The 19,859-nt window shown below is 38.7% G+C and overlaps 2 protein-coding genes and 1 long non-coding RNA gene across 5 annotated transcripts; 2 read left to right on the top strand and 1 right to left on the bottom strand.

The window, feature by feature from the left end:
• Window positions 1–2,087: 2,087 nt before the first annotated feature.
• On the bottom strand, window positions 2,088–7,547 carry LOC108677089 (phosphomannomutase). Of its 3 annotated transcripts, XM_018165248.2 has the most exons (9): window positions 7,281–7,547; window positions 6,709–6,823; window positions 5,802–5,878; window positions 5,369–5,481; window positions 4,850–4,928; window positions 4,256–4,331; window positions 3,785–3,864; window positions 3,312–3,443; window positions 2,088–3,205 (listed from the first exon to the last, which is right to left on the bottom strand). In XM_018165248.2, exons 1-9 carry the CDS (start codon window positions 7,347–7,349, stop codon window positions 3,200–3,202), a joined length of 747 nt encoding a protein of 248 aa, XP_018020737.1. In that variant the 5' UTR covers window positions 7,350–7,547; the 3' UTR covers window positions 2,088–3,199. The 3 variants fall into 3 exon arrangements, with proteins under 3 accessions (XP_018020737.1, XP_018020731.1, XP_047741682.1); XM_018165242.2 differs by having other exon boundaries at window positions 2,088–3,443; window positions 7,281–7,545; XM_047885726.1 differs by lacking the exons at window positions 6,709–6,823; window positions 7,281–7,547 and adding an exon at window positions 6,139–6,265 and having other exon boundaries at window positions 2,088–3,443.
• A 3,403-nt stretch (window positions 7,548–10,950) lies between these two features.
• LOC108677082 lies at window positions 10,951–13,060 on the top strand. The gene is made up of 3 exons (XR_001931229.2): window positions 10,951–11,327; window positions 12,513–12,661; window positions 12,999–13,060. It is a non-coding gene; the product is annotated as an uncharacterized LOC108677082 (long non-coding RNA).
• A 7-nt stretch (window positions 13,061–13,067) lies between these two features.
• Window positions 13,068–18,246, top strand: LOC108677032. The gene is made up of 5 exons (XM_018165185.1): window positions 13,068–13,139; window positions 13,724–13,861; window positions 16,143–17,487; window positions 17,760–17,899; window positions 18,181–18,246. Exons 2-5 carry the CDS (start codon window positions 13,814–13,816, stop codon window positions 18,244–18,246), a joined length of 1,599 nt encoding a protein of 532 aa, XP_018020674.1. The 5' UTR covers window positions 13,068–13,139; window positions 13,724–13,813.
• Window positions 18,247–19,859: the final 1,613 nt, after the last annotated feature.

Here is a 19,859-nt window from a genome sequence, read left to right as displayed (position 1 = left end):
AAGATGTCAATCGGAACATCAGCGCAGGCAGCTACACAAACTATGCATTCAGCCTCCACTTCGCAGCATCAATACGCATGTTGAGAAATGCTACGGCACTAAACACTTCTTGAGAAGCAACTCTAATTGGTTCTTATTGTCTTGCGGCCTACCGCATGCAGCTAAATTGCTGCCTGTAGCTGAGATGCCATTTGAATAGATGAGCATCAGTTGATTAATTCACTTCCATATGGCAGCAAAAATGCTCAAGTCATCATTGGAGATAAAAAATGACGGCGAGCATTGTTGACACTAACAGCATTTTGAAACTACTAACATCACGTAATTACTTGAAATGAATTATCCAAAAATTTTGGCAATCGTCTAATAAAATTTTTGATCTTGGTCGATATCTGAATTCCATTAAATTTTCATTTTCGAACAGAGTTCAAGTTGATTCTCTCAGTTCAAATCCAACACGAATATTCGTCTTGCAATTTGCCATATTGACTGGCCAGCCTTATCGCGTTTTATTGCGAGAATCATCGGCGAAGCTCCGTCAAATTAAGCAAGAAGTATACGAGTACTCAGCGATTATCGGCATCAATCTTCTTCATGTGTGCATTATTGTTGACGCGTGACTAGCTGCCAGGAAGCTGACAACGACGGTTATTGCTTACAATTTTCTCATTTGAACTTAGCGCCATGGTACTCCTAACCGTTCATTTATCGGGAATAAATATTATCTTTATTTCACTACTTAACGTCATTTTGTATGCTGCACCGTAGCCTGATTGGGAGTGGAAATTAATTCTTTTGACAACCCTGGTCATTTAACTTTTAGCTCTTACCCGCTTGAAATCGTAAATAGGTAGGTTTTACAGCTTATGTTTTTTGTTGTAACCTTGACTGTACTAATTACTGATTTATCTATGTATTAAGCAATGCTCGAAATTTACATGCTAGTTAAGGCGCGTGGAGAAATGAATACCTCAGCATGATGTTGCCCGCGTTGCTAGAGTGATAATTTTGAGTCGCCTGGTTCATCAACATCAGTTTCAACTGCGATAACTGAGCACGAATGCTGAAATTTTAACAGAACCGTGAATTTAAACCCGAATTTAAGGCTAAAACAGAACATAGAAATGACTGTTTCACAAAAAGCTCGACTTCATGCTAGTGGCCATCAGTAATGAGAAGATGTTTGCGGTGCTTTACGGCCACAGACGCAGCGAGGCGTGCAGGGCTCACGGGCACTCGGAAAGCTATCGTCTTACGCGTACAAATACAACACCGCGAAACATCGTAATGCACGAGTCTTCCCTCCACACTCCTGGGCATTAATTGGCATCAAACCCCTTCAGCTTAGCAAGGAAAAGACGGTAATGGTGCATGAAATTTGGAAGACCTTCCTCCGGATCAGCTGTAATGGTAATTCTGAGACTTCGGTCCTGGTGATAACTGAGCTTTCCAATGAAAAGTGGCTCTGTATAATAAGAACGCTGTTCATAAAATGCCAAAAGGTTTGACACTACTGCACTTCGCGACATGATGCAAGAATATAGGAAGCACACACTTTCATCCTAGACATTACACGGCGTGAGCTATGCCTATTACTTTTATTCTCAGCAGGAAGCAGCAAAGAGAAAATATTGACGCAAATGCTCTAGCAAATAAAACGAAACCCAGAATGATGACGCAAACTAAAAAATAAATTGTCTTTCGCGTGTCGCAGGTCAAAATCGATGCGCTATACGGCTCTTTCGTCTTTTGACTTGAAATGAGCAAAAGGAAACAAGGACTTACTTGAATAATGAGAATTGCTATTTCTGTACGAGGTCAGATATATTGCACAAGACGTGCACACGGCCGTATGCCGCATCACTCCAAATCACTCCAAACAATGCGTTTCAAGGGAAAACACTCCAAACAATGCGTTTCCCTTGGTTTCGGTTCTCCGATTCGGCTACAAATTAATTTAAAATTTTCGATTTCAAGATTATTAATGAACATGTGAACCAAAGTTATGACTATGAACGAAATACTAGGAAGTCATCTCACTTTGCAGAAAACACAATCCCGAACTAACAGGAATCATTACATTGAAACTCATCGATTATATAATATATTGCACGCACAAAATGTAAGATAACAAGGAAATTTTTCAGCAATAGATAACTGATAAACTGATTCACGAGATCCGAAGTTTAAAGAATTCGACTCGTTTGATGTAGAATGAAAACCTCCACGCAGCATAAGCAAATTACACAAACAATTTTATAAATAATCCTTTTTTAGTAAAATCAGGATTTACAAAACAAGTTATCAACAACTAGTGTTTAGTACGGTAGTATGAAAAGTATTCTCTATTTTAGTTGATTTAGGTTTCATACATATGCAACTATGTACACACGAAAATAGACACCTCATTCGTTATCATTTCTGAACTAATCTATCAAGGCAAGCTTGATCAAAGAGATCAGTGAAGCAGCGCTAATAAATGAAGCACGCCACAAAATTCAAACTTAAACTTTAAACTTCTCGCTTAAAAACCCAAAAGCTCAAGGACGATGGTGTAATGGAGGAAATTTTAAATCAAAGATATTGCAATCGTTAAGTTTAAGTAAAATAATGACATGAATAAATTAGTTTTATGAAGATGCTTTCACTGTGGACAATCGATTAAATGAACATAAAATCTTGAGGATTTCATCATTATCGTAAAAGAGTAACTTGGTGCACAGTGAATGTGGGACAAGATAAACAACCAACAATTTGGTCCACGAAACTGTGTGTAATGTTTTCTGCCGAAGTAATTTTCCATAAATAAGAACCAACAAAATTTTTTCAACAAGTGACAAGAGTACGAGCAATACATGAGGTTCTACAACTGAGTCAACAACGATGGCTCGTTTTCAACATAAAGTGAATGAAATTTGATGTCAGCAAGTGAGAGGTCAAACACTGGCATGAACACTGAACAGTGATATAAAAATAGGAAAAACTCTGCACAACTGCAGAAACTGAGACACTTGCTGGCAAGTGTCAGCACGACAGCTCCTCATAAGTGCAGCAGCTCGGACATATGCAGTCGAGTGTCAGCATGACAACTCATCACAACTGCAGCAGCTCGGACATATGCAGTCCAGTGTCAGCACGACAGCTCATCACAACTGCAGCAGCTGAGACACTTGCAGTCGAGTGTCAGCACGACAGCTCATCACAACTGCAGCAGCTGAGACACTTGTAGTCGAGTGTCAGCACGACAACTCATCACAACTGCAGCAGCTCGGACATATGCAGTCCAGTGTCAGCACGAAAACTTATCACAACTGCAGCAGCTGAGACACTTGTAGTCGAGTGTCAGCAGGGCTAGAGACGGTGTGGCCGATGGTTCTGGGGTCTGAGAAGATTTCATAATCGTTGCCACCAGGTGAAGTCTTGTCACCAAAGAAATGTATTGACTGGAAGACGACAAACAAATGAGAATTCCAAACACAGGCACTAGTTTTATGATGAATTTCTAGTTGGACAACACTGCCTAGATAATTATCTGAATTCAATGAAAAATAAACCATATAAATTGGTTCTGTATATCAACTGTAAAGAATTCAAATTACTTTCAACAGATTACACATAGTAAAATATTTAGACTCGTCACTTGAAATCAAGAAATGGATGATATAAATGAATTGCTAAGCAAAATTCTGCTATCGTTTTCAATGTAGTGTTATCCAACTTCGTTTCATTTGCAAAGATAAAGTATAGCTCAATGGCAAATATGGGAAACTGAGATTAAAGATACCTTGAAGTCTTTCTCGATGAATTGCAGACAATAAGTTTTGTCCCAGCCTGTAGGGAAAGCATCTATGCTTATCTGTCCACCTGAAAATAAGTTCAACAATTACTCGTGGAAAGTAAAAAGATCCAGACATTTCATGTGAGAGCAAACCAAGATGAGCAAACCAAACAAGGCAATTACCATTCAAATACAAGCCTTCAATCGAAGTCTTTTTATATAATTTTGTTAACTGTTAAGAATGCATTAGTGACTAAAAGCAATCACTTCTAAATTTCTGATACTTCTGATGATATAATGACAAAATATCTATCACACACACAGTGTGATCACACTTAACAAACGTGTAAAGCTCATGCATATTAGTAAAACAATTTAACTATGAATTGTTAATTTATCCTCTTTATCCGTTTAATCTTTTGGTATAACTTGCAATCTATGCAAATAAAAAGCCACTAAGCAACAATCTATAGGTACCTATGCTGAAAGTAAGGCCCAGATCAGGAAACTTTTCACGTAGCGCAGCAACAAATTTTTCCCGCACTTTGTGCTCCTGCACACAAAAAACAAGACAAATTAATAAATGATTGTTGAAAACATAGAAGAGAATGTTGGCTTCCACTGTATAACAAATACAAATGAAAAAGTTTTAGAACCGATAGGACTTGTTTAGGATAAACAAATTGCTCATTATAACAAATATTCCGTGTTTTATCCAAGTTCAATAAATGAAAGCCAAGTTTGGAGATGTTTTTGTTTGTCAGCACAGATTATATACCTATAGGTAATTTATCTCTTGATGGAACTTGCAACTCTATATTAAATACCATGATACTTTTCACAAGAGATTCCGTGAAAAGAGTGAAATTTGTAGATACTGGATTAAATCATTGGTTGCAGCATCCACTGACATCCTGCCTTGACTAAAAATGGAAATGATCAAGCAATAATGTAATGGGTATAAAAGTAACTGCATGTCAGCAGGAATGGACCAAATCAACCAGGGTCATTTAATAATGTGATATTTTTTCAGTACTGAAATAACGGACAGGATTTTAAATCATTACACACCTTATCATACACAGCAAATTGATCACGCAGCTCCTGAGAGCAGCTCCGTCCCACAGGACACAGGTTGATCAAGCCAGACCTGCAGAAAAAATAAATTCATTAACAGAAACCATAGAGAAGTATAACTTAAGTACCTATATATATATATACAGTCAGTGAAGCTGGATAACACTATGTAGCTGGTTAACACTCAACTAAATTTATGTTTGACTTAAAAGTACCTAAAAACAGCTAAAAAAACCTGTTTTAAACAAAGCACTGAACAACTTGGCTGAATTGCAATAAACACCTAGAATAAAGTTACATTTATACGTGTGATCTACTGAATTATCTTACATATAACAACTTTAGGATCTTTTTATAGTAAAAACCACATAACACATGAGAATTCAAACCTTATCAGTCCATGATATTTAATAAATTTGACCCTACTCCCAAAATTGCATCTAAAAAAATTCTATTTGGATCAAACTAGAATTAACACCCTCATTTTGCTTTATTGAGCTTGGATCATTTTACCTGAATTCAACAAAAGTTCCTCTTTTGGCAGGGAGTTCAAGCTTAGCCATGTAATCCAGAGAGAAATTAATGAATTGCTGAAGAGCCTTCTCTCCCATGTGAGCTTCAATTGACTGCACAGGTTGAATTTTACAATCCAACACATAAATAGAGGAATCGAGACCACGCACTTTTGTTCATTTCAGGATACAAAAAAATCTCAATTATTCATTAAAGCTTAACTGAATATAAATAAGAATTGGTAACCATTATCAAGACAAGGGGTAGTGATTGAAAAACAATTATAATTTATAAAAAAAGTTAAAATATTGCTGCATTTTGAATTTAGGTTTTGTTTGAATCAGAATAACTTGAAATGAAGTCTCATTTGTCAAATACATCAAAATTTGTCAATAAGCAAGAGCTTGGAACAAGAAACTTATTTTGTACTTACCTGTTTAGCTTTTAACTGTCCATGATGATAAGCAACCAGACCATTCTCAGCAAACACAAATGGATATTTCAATGTCTCTGCAAAGACAGAAATCAACAACAAATAAAATTTATTTGCAGAAAAAATTCAAAACTAAGGACTTGTGAAAAATTCTACATTCAATTCCTTTATATAAAGTCAATACAGTGAAGCAAGCTCATAAAATCAAGCAAGTTCCAAAGCAAGTTCATAAAATGCCAATAGCAAAAAATTTTAGTTTGCTTAACATTGTTGCATTTAACTAGAATATATATACGTACTAATTAAATTCAAAATACTATACATATACAAGACTTACCACTAGTTTTTTTAAACATATTTGTCATAAATACCATGTGACACTAGAGCAGGATGAAATTCTTATTTTGAAGGTTCATATATTATTTTGATCCACTAAGACCACTTTTTTGAACCAACATCGTTATTTAAGGCAAAAAGTGAACTTTTTAAAGGCTTAAAACACGTACACTAACTTGCTCAGTTTCTATTATAAAGTACTAATCACTTGAAACTTGCATGCCTGCACCTTTAACTCAACAATTAAAATTAAACTTATAAAAAGTATTAGTTAGTTGAAGACTTTTCTCTTAAGTTGGCTGCGATGAACTAAACTTCATAAAGTAATTAAAACTACACTGCAAAGCAGAGTTTTCCATGATGCACACTAAACACGCAATTCAGGCAAGCAGAACTACACATCATGAGAGCAAGGGTGCAACTGAAATAGCTTCATACCTAGTTCATTCCCTGACTAGAGAGTATAGCTGTATGTAATTATAAGAGAATCATCAGTAGGTATATTCACTAATGTGATGAAAATAATACATACAAAATTATGATTTAAAAGATTTAAGAATTAAATTCCAACCTTCCATTCCTCCCAGCTGTTCTGCAATCTTGGCCAAATCAGAGCCACCAACAATCCCACATGTGGCATTGCTACGGACACTGGCCATGAACTCTGCCATTTTGGGCTCTATTGCCTGCAAAAAGAATGCTATTAAAGTCAAATTCATTTGGCTATAAACAAATTATAATGATAATATTATTAATAACAACCAAATAACTTTTATGCCATGAATCCCACTTACCATTGCAGACAACCTCTTGAAAATGTGTCCCTAAAAGCTATATTCAACCTCTGATTTGTGTCTGAGATGAAAGATTTATCTGAAATAGCCAATCAAATTTGTCTAAAATTTCTTAGCTATGATCAACCCACTATATAGTCAGCCATAAATGGAGCTCATGATATCTATGGCAAGCAGACCACTCAGACCAGTAAGCACAAAAATATATACATCAAATTGCAGTATTGCAGTTTAATTTGAACTGCTGGAACATTATTTCAACAATATAAGTCAATTAAGTCACAAATCTACAATCAATTTTGGCTTAGTTAGCCAGTAGGCTTATTCATACTTAGCAATGAGTTCATACCTTCCTGGGAGCTGTTAGAGTTCCATCAACATCAAACAAGAGTATGATGTCCTGACTAGGGGAACACATTGTTCTTGATTTTTAGATATGCTGTACAATTTAAATTTTGCTTTGCAGTCTTTCAAGATGGTTTAGCCTAGTTGAATCTTTAGAAAAAAACTTGAATATTAAAAAATACACTGATGGCATTTAAAATTCTCCAAAGTATGAGGTTAACAGAAACCATGTTAACCCAAGTATACTCAGTATTGCTTGCCCATATTATTGCATGAAGACAATCAGTATAATCTCTACACAGACCTAATGTTTTAACAAGTAGAGATACACATAACAACTATTTTACTCTAAAATGTTATGAATAACAATTGATAACTCATTAGAATTATACATTTGAAACTTTTGAATGATAGTCTCAAGTTCTCAACTCTCAATAGTCAATATTATTCCAGCCTCATATTTAGAAAAAAAATTTGAAAAGTAAAGTAAATTTTATAATATTGGTTCAAGTGAAGAAAAATGTAAAAGCCACCCTCTAGAACAAAAGATGCTCATGAACAATTCAACCAATTTTAATAGGTAACAATTAAACCAAAGGGTTCACTTTATAAACCAAGAAAAAGGGATAATGTAGGTTTTCTTTCTGCCAACAACCCAACATCATCCATAGTAATTAGTAGGTACTGTGTGCAAGTTTTATAGCCCAATCCAAAAATTTGTCATACAAAAAAAAAAACTTTTGTCAGAATGGATTTCTTTGAAACTAGGCCTACTCTTAGTTTATCTGACCTAATTAAAAAAAAGTAAAGAACACTCGGGACTGGGGTTTCACCTACTGTCAAATTAAATTGTCATTCATCAATGACAAATAGGTAGGATAAGGATTGGAGTTAGAGTGTGGTGACAGTGACCGTGACACTGTAAAAGATCTTCAGCCATCAGCCCTCTGCCCTCCGGCCTTTATATCGGCTAGGCTAGGTGCTAGGTAGCCTAGCTCCTGGCTGCCACGCAGCCACGCATTCATTTTAAAATTAATTTTTGGCATAAGGAGGGGGGAAAGGAGGAGACAGCCTCAGACAGGTAGGCTACAGCCTACAGGATTCAACTTATTCAAGAATATCCTCGTCATGTCTGGAGCACTGATCACTGAAGGCACTCGCCTTCAATAATATGAACAATCTATAATAAACAAAACTGACCCAGTCAGGCTGAGTCACAAGTCATCCACATCTTTCTGTGTAGGTAGCTGCAATCTAACATGATGCCGTGATCAAGACAGCTTCGTAATCATGTCACTTCATGTGGTTATTGATATCTACAAATCGTAGTCTTAATATAAATTGTACGGCTTTCAAAGACGACCGGCCCCGGCAGGCGGGCAGGGTAGTGAAGACAAGTGACAGTCTCAGCTAGCCTGCGACGAAGTATCAAGTCTCCTTCACCTTAGCCTTAGGCCGGGGCTTGATGTTCATCTGCAGGGCGGTGCGGTTGAAGAGTAAACACAGAAGACACCATCCGTGATCAAGGCGAGATCGATCACTACACACTGCAGAAGCTCTCTGGCCCAAGGGTTGTCCTGTGGCTTCAAGTCCACCCAGCGTGGACACCCGGAATAGAAGAAGCAGATCACTACATTGCAATCCGACCACACCAGCTGACCAGTCTAGGTACCCACTACCCCGTGAGTCTCTGACACCTCAGCGTCAGCAGTGCTGCCAGTGCCAGCGACTGCGACTATTAGTTGAAAATCCTGGATTATACCTTAGAAAAAACCTAGAATTAAATAAAAAACCTAGATTTCTGACATGTGATTTCATAGTAATAACATAACATAGTGATCTCGGCGCTGAAGTGTAGGCCATAGGAAAGAGTTTGAATATATAAGGATAAACTCATATTACAATTTTATAATGTTATCGAACAGTTATATAACATATTAAAATTATCATTTATCCTCATCCATCTCGTAAACAGCTTTATCAGCATGTCATGCATGAACAGCATGATGCATCCACTAATATACTTACATATCTCCTATAAATGGCTCGCGCAAGTCTCGTAGCAGTTCACGTCTCGGACAAATTTACAGCTGGTCTCGCGGCCACTCTCTCAAATGAGTCTCAATTCGATGATCAAGGAATATCTCCCAAACTAATGAACGTAGCTGGCAGAAAACTTGGTACAAGTATTCATTGGGACCTAACGGTGATGTTTAGCTCATGAACGTTTTTTGCATTTCGCCATCATTCTTGAGTTCTATTGTGATACGGGTCGAAGTTCGCCGTGATCAAGAAATTCTATCCAAACTACTGAACAAATTTGAACGGAACTAACCAAATTTATACCTAACCTCCAAACAAGGATGTTTAGCTCGTGACAATTTTTCGATTATGTTTTCGTTCGCGAGTTGTACGGATATACAGAGAAACAACCGGTATTTCTGAGGCCGATTTTTAAATTTGCATTGACCAAGAGCCGTATACGTATAGCCGTATAACCCGCAAAACGAAGGCAAATCGGAAAAATTTTTCGCGAACGAAACATCACCGTTGGGAGGTTGGGTATATATTTGCATAGTTTCGTTCAAATTTGTTCTGTAGTTCAGAAGAAATTCCTTGATCTGCGAATTCAAGCACGTATTGCTTTTCAAATCACCAATGAAGGTGAAATTGAAAAAATCTCGCGAAGGGAAATAGAGAAAAATTTCACGAGCTCAACATCACCGTTTGGTAGTTATGAATGTATATTAAAAATTTCGTTCAAATTTGTTTAGTAGTTTGGAAGAAATTCCTTAATCACGGCGAATTTCGGCCGGCCGTACCATCATATAACTACCGAATTAAGCAGAAATTAAAAAAATCACGAGCTAAACATCACCATTACATTCCACTAAATACATGTACCAAGTTGAGCTACGTTCATTAGTTTGTGTGATATTCCTTGATCATTGAATTTGGAGATTGGCCGTGGACCGGCCGCGAGTTCGGCTGTAAAATTATCCGAGACGTTAGCTACGGTTAGCACTTAGCAGTTTTCTTTCCAGCTGGCCCCCATGTTATGAAAGACGGACCACGTTTCGTTACATGTTACCTAGCGAGAATTGACAATAATTATTGTCAAGATTTAGTTATGTATGCTATTATGTGCTGTTATGAAGTGCTATTATTTCAATTAATTAATGCTAATAAGGTTTAAACGTACATTGTTTCATTGGTGTTTGCTTTCAGTGCATCATTCTTGAAAATAAACTTAGATTTAGATCAGTTTGTAAATTAAAAACCTAGAAACCTAGCTGGAAGACTAAACACCTACCTAGATCTAGGTTTGTAAACCTTGCGCTGGCAGCGACAGCTCAATGAGCTCATCACACTTGACACTTCAACTGCACAGCCCAGCAGAAGTTGGATGCGCCATACTCGCCGAAAAACTGAGAATATAGCACACCGTCTCTAAAGCTAAATTAGGCATCAGCAGCTTTCGGTTGTGTATCAACGACGTTGCTGCAGCCGCACTCCGTCATCAACGAAACCAACAAAATTGGTCGTCTACGTGGGTAAACGGAGAGCGCAAGACGTCGAGTTCAAGTGGTGTGATGCAATAGTAACCGGAATCGGATGATTGGAGGAGGAGCCCGGAGGCAATCAGCTGGGCATGGTTCCTATATTATGTCCCCTACGGGGTTAACCCCCTCACAGTGCGAGACCTGCTGGGCGGAGGAGACTTCCCACGGAACACCCAGTTTGCCATTGTAAAAGCTACGGTTGAATACATCAAGAGTACTGGACGCCTGAATAATCTCTGAAAGCTGATCAAGACTGTCCTGGAACAATATAATTCAAATTAAGTAACCCATTGAAAACCATTTGATAAATCCAGGTGCAACAAGTGCCCTGTCGAGGGACATTTATGCAACCTCAAAACGGACTACATACATACTATATTATGTCGAAAATACCTATTTGAAAATTAGATGTTGTGACCATAGTATGTGATAAAAAGGATTGCCATAGCAGTTTATGCTTGCAATGGAAGGAGATAACAATTTTAGAAGTGAGTACCTATTTTGCTAATAATCTATTTGTATTTACCTAGCCCTAGGTAGTTAGAGTAGGCTTACTACCTAGCCCTAGGTAGTTAGAGTAACAGACTAACGTCTAACAGTATCGTTAAATGGTTAATTTTGGAATTGGAACGTGGTCCATGCCTCCATGGTGACACTGATAAAGATCTTCAGACGTCAGGCCTTTATATCGGTTAGGCCAGGGCTAGCTGCCAGGCTGCCAGCCCGCCACACATAGAGGCAAACCAGAGCTTTTTTAGAATCAGTTCCTTTTTAATTTCCTCATTTACTCAAGATTTCAACCAATTTCTTAAGTATGATAAAGCTGGTATCCATGATACTTTACTGGTCCTCTTATTGTCTTAGAGGACTCAAAAATGAACTTGAGAGTTGAGGGAGAGTCTAAAAAACTCTCTGCTTTGCCACTATGCGGCGCCACATGTCACGCTCACGCATTCATTTTAAAATTAATTTTTGGCATGAGGAGAGGGGAAAAAGGGGAGACCAGGTACAGGATTCAAGATATTGGAGTTCAGTTGGCCACCTGAAAGGCTGAAAGCAGCTAGGCTAGACTAAGCTACCTAGTTGCTGCAAAAAAAGGGCTGGCTACTGGGTACTGGCTAGGATATCATAAAGACATAGGATCATGATGATAGGCTTAACACAACCGCACGTCGGCATGTGGCAACAACATGAGCTCAAATGATACAGTGATACATCGGCCAGTGCCCTATTCTTTATTGTTTTGCTGCCGACAACTGCCAAACGCAGGCTTGCCCTTCCCCCACACGTCACATGACCCATTTCGGAGCCGCGACATTTCTAAATCAATATATTTTACCTGACTTCCAACCGCCAAGCCGCGAGATTTCAAACTTAACTAAAATGGGAGATCTTGGGCTGCGAAATTTCCGTAAAAAGTGGATGTATTCCACCCCTGGTTCTTCTGATAACAAGTTTTCCGTGCATGAAAATACTACTTACTGTCTACCTCAAATAATAAATTGAATTTATGTAAAAAAAATTTTAATGAGTTGAATTGCTTGCACCTGAATGTACTTCATCTTTTATTGCATACTTCAATTTGCAATTATGGTCATTTGTTTTGTGATTATTGATATTGCCAATTGTGATCATTTTTGTTCTGTACATTGACTTCTTGGTGATTTTTCTAGCTGAAGTTCAAGAAGCCACTGAGGCAGTTGACATTCTTCTCAGAACAGCTGCCAGCAACGAGAAGCAACTGATGAACTTGGCCAGTCATGTAAAGGGCGTGCAGGCTTTAACCAACAGAATACAGACAGAAGTCAAAGTCTTACAGAGGGTGAGAAAATAGAATGAGAAGAATAGCTTGTGACTAAAAATACCTATCTTCATTTTTTGCAGTATTCAGAAAGACCTCACGTATATAAATACGCTTATTCATGTCACTGTATTCAGTTGTGAACTACATCTGAATTTTTAACAATTTCAGTTTGCAGAAGACATCAAAATTGATTTCCAAGCTAGGTACCATACAGAAGTTGATCAACTTCTCATTGATCAACTTCAGTCACTGATCACAATTTTTCATTAAAATCTACTGGCATTTGGCCATACTGAATGTAATCTTCAAAATGTCTTTTTATGTAATTGTTAACCTTTCTCTTTTTTATCCTCAGGGTCTCCAGAGGCCAAATTGGTTGAAATTAGAACATGTAATAAGCAGCAACTTGCATCACCTNCTTCAAAAATACCGTGATGACTTCAATAGGCCTCTTTTTATAGATGTTGTTGCCAATGGTGGACTCCTGTGGATAAAGGTGGTGCTTATTGATAAGTTATATTTATTATTTATTTAGTTATCCTCCACACATGTCTGCCCACAATTCAGAATTGAATTTATAATTTTTATGCTTTGTCAGATTCTGTCATTTTCTCTTTTCTACATTGCTATTTTCAAGTATTTCTGCTAAATTATTATTAAAAATAATGAAAATCTTCATCTTAGGAACTGATGTTAATGTTATGTTCTATGATACATGCCTACTCAATCAAGTTATACAAGGTGTCTCACAAGTTGATACTTCCAGAGTCAATAAACTCACTTACAGTGACATCTAACCATTTTGTGAAGATTTATATGCGATTATTTGTCATGTATTTATTAATAAAGGTAGCAGAAAGCAAGTAAAATAATTAAAAACAGAGTTCTATCAAAATCATATGATTGCAAGTTCTACAGTAGAATACAATTGTATGATTGCTAGTTCTACTACCCCTGTACCGCGCTCTTTGCCTATACATTTGATTATAATATGGCCTTGTTGGTAGTTGTTAAACAAATTGTTTATAACTCATCTAGTATCTGTCGATCGTTTTTTATTTAGAATTAGTCTCTCTGCAGGTGGTCTGCAGATGCCCTAACACGCTGCAGCTTGCGCACTGCACTGGAGGACGTACGGGCGAGAGGAACCCTCTTGACCAGGCCAGAGCGATGCTAAACCTTGCTGCCCAGCATCCTGTTCTCTACGCCACCCCTAGAGTAAGAGCAAAATCAATAGAGTGTGTCTAATTCAGTTCTGCACCGCGCTCTTCATTCAATCCATTTCTGCACCGCGCTCTTCACTCAATCCATTTCTGCACCGCGCTCTTCACTTAATCCATTTCTGATCTTTGAATGTCAGTGTGATTAAAATTTTGTTTCTTGACGTTGACACCAGCGAAGACAAAATTTGCGTACTATGTTGACCTAGTTGCAATAACCCAATCAGAGTATAAAATCAAGCATACGAATTCAATCGGTAATCTTAAAACGATCAAGGTTTGTTCGGAATTGGTATAAAGTTGTGAAAACTTCTGCTTAGAGATTCCTTATTTAGGTTTTCCTTCGCTTATTAATTGTCACTTTGAATATCCTACCCTTAGGATAGTTATGAATTAAAGAGTTGGACTTAAACAAAAATTAATCTCACAAATTCCACTGAAAATTTATATTGGACCTGAGTCTTGGGCATGGCAAAGAAATTTTCTTGTTGTTTTCCCTTGCGCTGAAGGTCATGCTTGCATGTGTATGGGAAAGCTGTAGAGCGCTGGCTAGGAACTGAGCGCATACCCGGTCCAGTTGAGCAGGCAAGGGGAGGACGCTTGTCTCAGTGTGGGGATGACAATTGCAGCCGAAGGCTAACCTCAGGGCCGTGTTCTGGATTGTTTAGGCCTACCACTGCGATGGGGTACAAGACAGGGGCTGCGTTATTGAGGATTGGGCGCGTGATGGTCCAGTAGGTGGCATTGATGTTCTCCTTCGAGAAACTCCAGTTAATGCTAGAGGGCTTTTAAGTTGCGTAGGGTTCACGTCGCGTTTGTAACGTGAGGGGAGAACGTGTAATTTGTGTCCTTGGTAGTATTTTGGGGGGTTTTCCTGGGATATAATTCCGTTATAGATTGTACTAGAAGGATGTGTGCTTAAATTTTGCTACGGTCAGTTCCTTGGCGGTCTATCAGTCAGAGACGCCCAAGACAAGCCTTACGAGGTCCAACTCCGCAGCATTGAGCCTCATAGAGTAACTACGCGAAAATCGTGAGGTCATCTGCGTATGTGGCAATGTTGGAGACCGGGACTAGAATGTCGGAAATTAGATTGTCGAAGAGAGCAGGTAAGTATCAGATTCTTAGGGAACTCTTGTTTGAATTGCTATCAAGTGGGATTGCATTTTGAGATATAGCATGACGCCATTCTATCTTTAAGGTAACATCATGGCCAGCGGACCACATTGTGGTGGAGATCCTAGGCGCAATCACAGAGAAGAGAGTGTGATTTACGCTATCGAACATGTTTAAGAGATCAAGCTCCGCTGCCATTGTGTGAATTGAAGCCCGTCGCGATTTGGTGCACGATCGGGAGAGGGCGACTGCGAGAGGACATGGGCAACATATGTTAAAAGGTGCGGAGTAGTAGTCGCTCCAGGAGCAAGACTGCTGAGCAGAGGAGAGAGATAGGGTGGTAGGACCAGCCCAGTTCAATGGGTGTACCGGGCTTCTGGATAATGATTAATATTGAGCTCTTCCAGATGACTGGCATATAAGCCGTGGAGACAGTGATGTTGCAAAAGGTGGGTGAGGAATTGGATGCTGTAGGGGCCCAAGTGCTTGTTCAGGAGGACTGTCAGGCGATCCGGTTCTCTGCCGGACGAGTTGCTAGCTACTCTAATTGCGAGCTTCACCAGGTTTGTGAGGATAAGGGCGAAATCTCTGTCGAGAGGGTTATTAACCAAATTCAGAGCATAAGGCGACGGGGGGCGCGGAGGACAGTGGACGTGAATAGCTTGAAGAATGCAATGGATATCTTGCGCTGGGAGATGGGGTATGGCGGCTATCTAGGGAGCAGGCGGGAGCGCCTTCCGGCATGGGAACCAAAAAGATCCCTTGCTTGGATGGGTGAGAACGCCTTTTGCGCTACGAAAGTTGCATCCGACAACTTTCCTTGTCAACCTGTAGGGATAGGAAAATTTTCATTAAGAGATCTGTAAGCCGGATGTCATAGCTGTCACACGCTCTGATGTCGTCTCGTAGCTCCACAATCAACAGGTGCCATGGTCGATGGAAAGAATTCCATCGACGAAGAATAATCATGACGCTTCTTAGTGCTAATTTACCTCCACACGAGACGAGGACAGAAACCGCGGCCGTTAAGGCGAGCCTGTCTGCTTTCTTGGCTGGAGTTCAAGTCGATTTAAAACCTGTCCTTCTTGTTGTAAAAGCATTTTGTTATCACTAACAACGCAGGCGTGATAAACTTGTGAGTAACTTTCTTGTACCTCCTTCAGGTGGCATTCGTTTTCTGCAAAGGTGTGAGTGCTACAGTGCAAGACGCTCTATGCAGGGAAGGAGTCCTGGTGTGTACACCTAGAGTCATTGCCGACTCGTTATTGCCGGCTTCGCAATACCTGCCTGGAGTTGATGATTATGATACACAAAATGATGCCGTCAAGTTTTCGGAAATGCACAATAATACAAACTCATTTATTGGCTGCGAGGATCAAATTAAAAAAATATCCAGTATAAATAACTATCATGATGACGTAATTGGCAGCATAAACGGGACCGGCGAAGAATCAGAAACTTTCCAAAACGAGAATTTGATTTTGTTAGAGCCTTGCAATGATCTGCATACAAATATTCACTCTCGGTTAAGGCAGACAATTGCACCGTTCAACAAAGAACCTCATGAAAATTTATCTCCATCTCATTGTTACAGCACATCGACATCTTCTGAAAACAATGGACAGTTCTTTGGTTGTCAAGATGACTCAAACGTTTTACAAAAATTGAATACCTTTTCTCACGAGTTGCGTAATCCTGGTTCTAAAATGCACTGGCCTATGTGCTCTAATGAAGAAATTTTTGAGATGTGTTTTGAACTGCGTAAGTATTCAAACAAATCTGACCTGGCTCGGAAAGCAATGAAATCGCGGACATTTGTATCGCTATGTGACAACTCACATTTTTCAGAAAGTAATTACAATCGCGACAATCTGAACAAAACGGTGTTGTCTCAGCCTGTTGGAGAGCAATTACGTACCGAAGGCAGAAGCCAAGCAGAATTTCCGTATGTGGAATCAATTTTGTCATCTCCGAGCTGTCAAGAGCCTCAAATCAATCAACAATACGCAAGACCTGCATTAGAAAATTCTTCTGAATCTTCTGTAGTTGAAGATCATGTCAGTTCCAGTGTCGATTCATCCGAAATTGCTGATTCTGCTTTGAGCAAAACTTCAATGGAAAAACAGGAATCGCTTAAATTACTCTTGCCACTCAACGTAAAATTGGAAAAGAATCTGAATCTTGAATCAGAACCTGATTCTATAGTGAGTGCCGCAGAATCGGCAGTCGAAACCATCAAATGTTCGAAAAAACTTGGATCGTCAAATCTTTGCCATGACATCGAGTCTGCAGTTGCTTCTTTATGCTCGACTAATAGTTTAGAAATTAGTCACCATGATAATTCCTGTCGGAAACAAGTGTGCCTTGATGTACCGACCATGATCGCTTACATCGCCAACACGAGCAACGGCTACAGTCACTGTCTTTTTGAGGACAAATTCCTACGTCAGCAAGCGCTGTGGGAACAAGAGGAGCCTGTCAAACCCGTCATTGAAAAGTACTGGCGAGGTATGTTTTCTTTGAAAATGTGAAAAAATTGAATTTATTTCGAAAACTTCCTATCTTTGGATTTATCTTGAAAAGGTAATATGCCAATGTTGTTCTTTCAAATTAATCACATTTTAACAAAGTTTTCTGCATTTCTCATTGATTCCGTATTTTAATGCTGGAGAGTACAAATTCTGTGATAATATTCCGCATCGAATTCTTCCTCATTTATTGTGAACTTCTTTTCTTAGAATTCAGGTATTCATTATTCCGTAACCCCATTACTCCCAAAGATTGCGAGATTCTAGTGTGCCGAGAGGCTCTGATGCGATTTGAGAGCATCGTCGGTGTCATGGCCGGAGAGCAGGAAATCCAGCGAGCGAAACAACTCGTTCAGCGTCTCACTATCGTGCCTGATCAAGATGTACTCAAGGTACGTGGCGTTTCAACACAAATCTAACACTAGAACCTGACTTTTTAATATATTTTACAGCCTTTTACATGCTTGTGATAATAGCACGATTCAAATGATAGTTTATATCAATCATTACTCCTGCTATTATCTGCGGATACGCATTGAATAACATTCACACGACCCAGAGCTAAAGGGTTCAGATATAACTTCCTGATATGTTAACAAGTAATAATTATTCATACATGGGGCTTCATATTTCCGTGCTAGGTGGCGGGCTTGACTATGAGTTTGTTTTGCAGGGAGTCTTGAGAGTGTGTGGAGGCATCACAGTGAGTTCTCGTGCCAGATCAACTTTTGATGAGTAGTTATAACCTCCCTGCTAAGTTACCACTCAAGACTGCTCAGGTGCTCATAACCTAGCGCTGACTATCACTTGGCTACAGTAGTCCTTCTTAATATTTATAGGTAATAGATGAACATCACTAGCAATATAAGAGAGTAAATTTGCTGTAATGATATCAGACGGCAGGTTATTCGCTTTACACATACGTTAGCATAAATACATTATTTGTATGAAATATGTATATCACCATTAAATCATTTCATATTATAAAAGTTACTATAAATCTCACTTGTACTTCAACTGCACGTTGATTAGAGCCACTGGTAACGACTATATTAAGTAAATTACTATTTTCAGCATTAAAATATCATGTTGGCGTTATTGAATTTGAGGAAATTCTAAATTAAATGCTATTGAATTTCTCTTCTTCAAACGAAGAGAAACTTCAAACATTACGATGGATTCAAATGAACGACAAAGATGTACATTTTAAATTCCCCTGCACAATAATGATACTCAATGCAGCCTACGCCAGCAAAAGAAGACATGTCGTGTACTAGATTGTTCCCATTCCTGGTCTGGAATAGGTGTCTGGAATCTGAGGGTCTGCATCACTGCCCACGATAGCAATTACTGAATGATTGTCTTGGGACTCCGGGATAAGCAATCATTCTGGTATCATCCCAATGAAAGTAATATCAATTACTGAATAATTGTCACGGGACTCCGGGATTAGCAATCATTCCAGTAAGCAATCATTCCATATGATTAGAAATATTTTTCCTTTGGTGGTGTGCAAAACTACATATATCAATGTATCAGTGAAATACTACAAGTATCAATGAATCAAACAAGTCCTTCAATTTAGTGTCAATTAATGTAACGTAATTGAATCTTACAGGCATCAATATATTTTATTAAATGAAGTCTTCCTGGCGTTGGAAAATATATCTTAGTTTGTGAAATCTTAAAAGTATACATCGAAGTTTCTAAGCTTTGAAATCTTATGAGTATTAAAGCATCAATTAGTTAGTGAAATATTACATGTATCAATGTACCTCAGTTAATGAGATCTTACAAGCATCAATGTATCAAGGTGTTTAATCATATCATAATTGCAATTCCGGGATGTAAAAGTGAATGGTCGAGATAGAAATCATTTTTATTTGGTTTGCGTTTTTGTGTCCAAATCAGAAATCAATACGAGTTTAGTAACGATGATAAATGAATAACCTATGATAAATATAGACTTGGGTCGATGTAGAGACGGACTGGGCGAGGAGCAGAAGGGGCGTTCGACATGGCTGTATCCTGTCTCCGCTTCTCTCCAACCTCTACACTACGAGGGTGAGGAGAAAAGATGTTGGTGTGCGTGTAGGCGGCGAAAGGTTAAAAATGACTTGTTTTGTATGCTGATGATGCTGTGATTATGAGTGAAAATAGCGAAGAACTACTTTTAAGTATGCTGGACTGTGTGACTGAGTATGGGAGTGACTTCAATGTGAGATTCAGTGCGGTTGAGGATATGAGCAGAGTGTGGATGTTGAGAGGGGATGAGATTGTTAGGAGAAATGAGTATAGGTATTTTGAGGTGTGTGTGGACCAGGAGAGATGTCAGAGAACAAAGGCTGCGAA

This window comes from Hyalella azteca, unplaced genomic scaffold (genome assembly GCF_000764305.2).
Source record: "Hyalella azteca isolate HAZT.00-mixed unplaced genomic scaffold, Hazt_2.0.2 contig2887, whole genome shotgun sequence".
Lineage (NCBI taxonomy): Eukaryota > Metazoa > Arthropoda > Malacostraca > Amphipoda > Hyalellidae > Hyalella > Hyalella azteca.
The sequence above is the reverse complement of the archived record's forward strand: the minus strand, read 5'-3'. Positions and strand labels throughout refer to the sequence as shown.

Excerpts from the sequence above, each read along its gene's own strand:
- LOC108677089 (XM_018165248.2), bottom strand. The coding sequence starts at position 7,349 with ATGTGTTCCCCTAGTCAGGACATCATACTCTTGTTTGATGTTGATGGA. Across the intron at positions 6,824-7,280 it reads CTCTAACAGCTCCCAGGAAG|GCAATAGAGCCCAAAATGGC; the intron begins GTATGAACTCAT and ends TTCTTTTTGCAG. Across the intron at positions 3,865-4,255 it reads GGGCCTTACTTTCAGCATAG|GTGGACAGATAAGCATAGAT; the intron begins GTACCTATAGAT and ends ACTTATTTTCAG.
- LOC108677032 (XM_018165185.1), top strand. The coding sequence starts at position 13,814 with ATGCTAAACCTTGCTGCCCAGCATCCTGTTCTCTACGCCACCCCTAGA. Across the intron at positions 13,862-16,142 it reads TTCTCTACGCCACCCCTAGA|GTGGCATTCGTTTTCTGCAA; the intron begins GTAAGAGCAAAA and ends TACCTCCTTCAG. Across the intron at positions 17,488-17,759 it reads CATTGAAAAGTACTGGCGAG|ATTGCGAGATTCTAGTGTGC; the intron begins GTATGTTTTCTT and ends TTACTCCCAAAG.